Source organism: Elephantulus edwardii, unplaced genomic scaffold, assembly GCF_000299155.1.
Source record: "Elephantulus edwardii isolate Elephantulus edwardi_28Jun2011 unplaced genomic scaffold, EleEdw1.0 scaffold00296, whole genome shotgun sequence".
In the NCBI taxonomy this organism is placed as follows: domain Eukaryota; kingdom Metazoa; phylum Chordata; class Mammalia; order Macroscelidea; family Macroscelididae; genus Elephantulus; species Elephantulus edwardii.
The window spans coordinates 104,940-110,718 of NW_006400046.1; the positions used below are offsets into that span (position 1 = coordinate 104,940).

At 43.2% G+C, this 5,779-nt stretch overlaps 1 protein-coding gene and 1 pseudogene across 1 annotated transcript in view; one reads left to right on the plus strand and one right to left on the minus strand.

The window, feature by feature from the left end:
• Positions 1-223: 223 nt before the first annotated feature.
• LOC102869301 lies at positions 224-682 on the minus strand (annotated as a pseudogene).
• The window catches only part of EMR3 (egf-like module containing, mucin-like, hormone receptor-like 3), a 160,609-nt gene continuing 155,510 nt past the window's right edge, over positions 681-5,779 (plus strand). The window contains exon 1 of the mRNA XM_006900808.1: positions 681-966. Within this exon, the coding sequence (XP_006900870.1) occupies positions 681-966 (286 nt within the window). The remainder of the gene's footprint in view (positions 967-5,779) is intronic.

Here is a 5,779-nt window from a genome sequence, read left to right on the forward strand (position 1 = left end):
CCACATACAACCAGTCCCAATAATGGCACAGAAATGGTATCAAGAAACCAAGATGATATGAGTCTCTCTTTTTTTTTCCCCCCCAGTTTCCAAAGGCTTTATTGGTAGATGTGCTTTAGAAAAGGATCCTCAGCCCTCCCATTTCCAAGCTTGGAATGAAGACCTGTGTACAGGAGCACATGGAGCAGTCTCAAACCAGGAGGACGCTTCTGTCGTCCACCTCTTATTCATAGATCCAGTCATGGGCACAAGGCTTGTAGTCAACCAATTCTTCTGGCTTAAACTACAGACTGATTTCTTTCTCGGCACTTTTTACTGAATCACTGCCGTGGATGATGTTCCTGCCAACTTGAATACAGAAGTCCCCACGAATAGTGCCTGGTTTAGAATCTGCTGGGTTGGTCTCTCCAAGCATCACTCACCCGGTCTTCACCACATTCAGCCCCTCCCAGACCATGGCCACAATTGATCCCGAGTTCATGTACTTCACCAGCCCCAGGAAGAATGGGCGGTCTTTCAGGTCAATGTAGTGCTGCTTCAGATGCTCCTTGGAGGCCTGAAGGAGCTTCATGGCCACAAGGCGGAATCCTTTCTGCTCAAAGCGCTTGATGATCTCGCCCACCAGGCCGCGCTGCTCACTGTCCAGCTTGATGGCGATGAAGGTGCGCTCACTGTTGGCCATGGTGCTGGACGCTGGAGGAGGAGCAGGCAGTAGTGCGCGCTGTGAGCAGGAGAAGAGTGTTAAGGGGGTAGACCCCAAATTCCTGAGGAACATGCGCTTTGCCAAGAAGCACAATAACAAGGTCCTGAAGAAGATGCAAACCAACAATGCCAAAGCCGTGGATGAACGCGCCGAGGCTGGGAAGGCTCTTGTCAAGCCCAAAGAGGTCAAGTCCAGGATCCCAAGGGGTGTCAACTGCAAGCTCAGCCGATTGGCCTACATCACCCAACCCAGGCTTGGGAAGCGTGCTCAGGCCTGCATTGCCAAGGGGCTCAGGGTTCACTGGCCAAAATCCAAAGCCAAGGCTGACAGGCCGAAGCTTCAGCAAAGTCCTCAACTCAGGCGCCAGCCAAAGCTGCAGCCCAGGCGCCAGCCAAGGCCTCAACCCAGGCTCCTGTCCAAACCAGGCCCCTAAATGTGCCCAGGCCCCTGCAAAGGCTCCATAATTGAGTTCTTTATCTGAGGACAGAAGAACTGGTGTAACCCCCTGGGCTGCTGCCATCTGCATGGGGCTGGTGTCCTCCTGTGCTATTTATACAAATAAATCTTAAGGCAGGGAAGAAAAAAAAACCCAGCTCATTTCACCTCTCATCCTCTATTGGGCTTTAAAAGGGGTCCCCGAGTGGCCGAAACCATTATGTGTTCAACTACTAGCCAAAAGTTAATAGTTCAAGCCCACTTAAAGATGAAAATGACTACACTCAAAACCATACATAGGCTTAACTTATATTTCTAGTTCATATTGTTGTTGTTTTGTGATATTGAGTCAACTGTGACTTACAGCAACCCTCTGAACAGCAGATCTGAACTTGACCCTATCCTCTGTGATCCTCGTCATCTCTGATCCACTTAAATCCATTGTTATGGTCCCCATAGGAATCATCTTATTGAGAGTATTCCTCTACCACACTGACCCTCCACCTTCCCAAGCATGATGTCCATCTTCAAGGACTGGGTCTCCTAACAACAGGCCCAGAGTATGTGAAATGAAGCTTCACCATCCTTGCTTCCAAGAAGCAGCCTGGTCACACTTTCTCCAAGACATATTTCTTTGTCCTTTTGGCATTCCATGGGGTATTCAGTACTCTTCTCCAGTACCACAACTCAAAGGCAGCAATTACTCTTCTGTTATCTTAGTCATTGTCCAGCTTTCAGATACATAACAAGTAATGGAAAAGATAATGGCTTGGTTCAGGTACACCTTGGTTTTTAAACTGATGTCCTTGCTCTTCGGTACTATGGAGAGGTCCATGACAGCAGGTTTTCCCAGTGAGATACATCTTTAGATTTCATAACTACTAAGTGTTAATTGTGGAGCCAAGTAAGATGAAATAATTGGCAACTTCAGTCTTTTCTCCATCTATCGTTGGTCCAATGGTAAGGATTTGGCTTTTCTTGATATTGAGATGTAGTTTTTTTTCTTCTGCAGCAAGCCCTTCAAGTCCTCCTCACTTTCAGCAAGGAAGGTTGCGTCATCAGTATAATGCAGATTCTTAGAGTCTTCCTCCAATCCTGATGCCACATTCTTCTTCAGAGAAGAGGAAGAAAGGCAAAAAATATATTGGAAAAAAATTAGTCCAAAGGCTTAATTAACCACAAGAACTTCAATTTCCATGAGCACACTAACTGGAATCACATAGCAGAAGGAAGCAGGGGAAGGTGTAATTACTATGAATATTGAAATGAATATTATTAAACAAAAGGGTTGAATGAAAAACTCATTTACTCTGTAAACCATCACTCAAATCTCAATTAAAAACATGAAGGCGGTCAGAGCCCGAAAATGTGAAACAAAACTCAAAAACATAAATGGGTCAGGCTTCTTGGTATCCTGATGGAACAAGCAGGGCTCTGGTTCTTAATCACCTTCATGTGAAGCAGAATCCACCTCTATGATTCTCTTTCAGCCAAACAATGCACAGGCCTATGAAGTGAACAATAACACCAAGCCAGGACTCATTCCAAAGAATAACCAACAAGATAAGGTCATAAGAGCAGCATTTCCCAGGGTTAAAGCTCAGAAGGTGAGAAAGGAAGAATTTATAAAATTCATAAAACAATTTATGAAAACCAAAATCACAGGAAGAAAGTAGCAAAAGTGTAGGTGCATTGTGGGTATTGTAATTACTGCTGTGACACAAAACACATCTGAGTGATTGATCAGTAACCCAATTTGCTTTGTAAACTTTTACTCAAATTTCAATAAGAAGAAAAGGGAAAAATAAGTAGGCTTTGGATTTTCGGATCTGGTGAGTGCCATCTGCTGGAATGGAAAAAAAACCAACAAAAACTCTCTAGATTTGTGAAAATAATTCAACAAGAAACTTTAAACATTGATCAGCTCTAAATTCTGGCTAATCCAACTCAAAACCACAAAGATTGTTTACTATTTCTCTTCATCTCACATACACTCCCTGTTTTTCGGGCGATACAGTGCAACAACAGGGTGTTGCTGCTTTAACAGAAATCTCACAAGTGGATAGTTTTAACAAATTTATTTTCTCAAAGTCTGGGGAGCTCTGGTGGCCTGGTGGGTAAGGAGTTGTGCTACCAACCCAAAAACAAGTGTTTCCATCAGCCCTGCAGGAAGGTCCTGGGAGATCTTCATGTGGCTTGACATGTATCTCTGCTTCCAAGCTTGCCTGTTTAATCTCTTTTCTATCTCAGAACAGACTGGTTTAAGATACAGTGTATACACTAATCCTACCTCATTAATATAACAAAGACAACTCATTTTCTTTATTATTATTATTATTAATATTAATAATTTTAATGAAAATTTACAGAAATTTTGGATTTCCATTCATTCATTGTTGCACTTTTCTCCCTGCCCACCCCTCCCCTCCAGTTCGTTCTTCTCTTTGAAAAGCAAAAGAAAATTTATTTCATTGTTATACAGTCCCTCCCCACCAAGTCTACTCTACTGTTCAGCCTTCATTCTGGACTCATGTCATGACAATAATACCTAATCATATATCCCTTTTAAACGGTTCTCTCTCTCATCTGTTTCAATGCAATGACAACCCATTTTCAAATGGGATTCTAACCACAGGTTTAGAGGTTAGAAGTTACAATACATACGTTGGAGACATGAGCCCCAATTCATAGTCCTTATACAACTGATTTGTCATTCCAAAGACATCGAAAATAACTGGAAAAACTCCCCACCAAGGAGTCATGTGAAAACAAACACAGGAGAGTAAAGTAAGAAGAAAGAAAAAGCAGAAGGATAGATCTGATGGTGTAAGACAGAAGTTCACTTTTCTGAAAACAATTTCCTAAATCAGCTGACCTAAGACAAGGGTGTCAGATATCTTGATATTTCCTTGAGATAGGAAAGGTGCATGGCTTAAAGCACAGCGGGGCAACCTCCAGAGCTGACCAAAGTGTGGGTTCCCGGACTCGAGGAATGCGAGGGCCACCACTTCTCCCAGGTATGAGCAACCATCCTAGTGGCTGTACTCACCCAGCCACCACGCTGGAGCTCTGTGCTTCCAAGAGTCACTGTCTCTCTCATCTCCTCATTCCTCAGGCTCTGCTTTGAGTCCTCATTACCTTTGCACGTTGGTTCATGTTTTCCTGCCTCACATCCTGCGTTTCAGAGATACACTCAGATATCCTGGCATTTTTTTTTTCTGATAACAGTCAATCCACTGGGTGGTTCATCTTCCTCTTTTTTGTAATTGGTGGTGGTGGTATGGTTCTAATGGCCGTACCCTCCTCCTTGATGACGTTTGTGATCTCACATTGCCTACATGTCTTCCCTGTGTTTGCTATTTCTTTACTCTTCCTTTTACCTTTTTTTGCACCAAAAGAATGAATAGTGATAATATTTCGTGTCACTCATGTACATCTTACATGCTGTAGCAGTTGCTGTCAGGTTGAACTTGACTGACGGGGGCCCATGTGTGTCAGAGTCTAACTGTTGTGTCTCCATAGAGTTATAAGTGGCTAAATTTTTGGAAGGAGCACACTAATCCTTTCTTTTGAGATGCTTCTGAGTAAATGAACAATGAACCTTTCTGTTAACAACCAAGCATGTTAATTAACCAAGGGAGCTCTGGTGGCCTAGACTATAAGAGAACTCGGGTGACATAGATTGTAGTGGCTTTTGCTGCTAACTCCCAAAGTCTCTGCTCATTCAAATCTACCAACAGCTCTAAAGGGGGAAAGGTGGGAATTCTCCTCCCTTTACTATTGTTAGCCTTGAAAACCCAATGGAAGGGCAATGAATCGGAACCAATTAAATGGCCCTGGAGTGTGAGAAGGTTCCATTAACAATCGTTCTTAATATTCCCCATTGATTAGCCCCATCAAAAGGAAGCTATCGCTATCCTGAACTTACATATAAGGAAATTAGAGCACAGAGACACTACACATCGAGCAATAGTAATAAAGACCCATTGTTCATGGGGTCATTAGGAATCATAGCCAACTGACAGCACATAACAACAACAATAATAGTGTTAATGACACCTAACAGCAAATGACGGGACCAGTCCTTGGAGAAGGGCAGGATGCTCAGAAGGGTGGAGGGACAGTGCAAGAGAAGATGACCCTGGATAAGATGGATTGATACAGTAACTGGGCCAACAGGTATGGCTCGATAGGTGTGTCAGAGTCAGTGAGATTGGCTCAGCACAGGGCAGGCTACAGAGCTGTTGTACATAGGGTCACTATGAGTCACAGGTGACTGACTCAACAGCACGTAACAACAGCAAATGAATAGGTAGACAAACTATGGTACATTCGTTATGTGGCATTGAGAAACAGTGAACTCATGAAGCATTACACAACATGGGAGAGACTGGAGAACATTGTGTTGAGTGAAATATCTCAGACACAAAAAGGACGGATACTGTATAACATGGCAAAATAGGACAGACAAGACAAAGATTGGGAAAAGAGTACATAAATAACGAACTCCATGGTAGAACAGATGAGAAGAACTGTCTGAAAGGAGTATATGATTAGACATTCATATAACAACAATCTGGAACAAGGGGTGCATTACCTGGTGGGCTGGGGGAGGGAGAGGAGAAGGAGGGAAGAAAATGT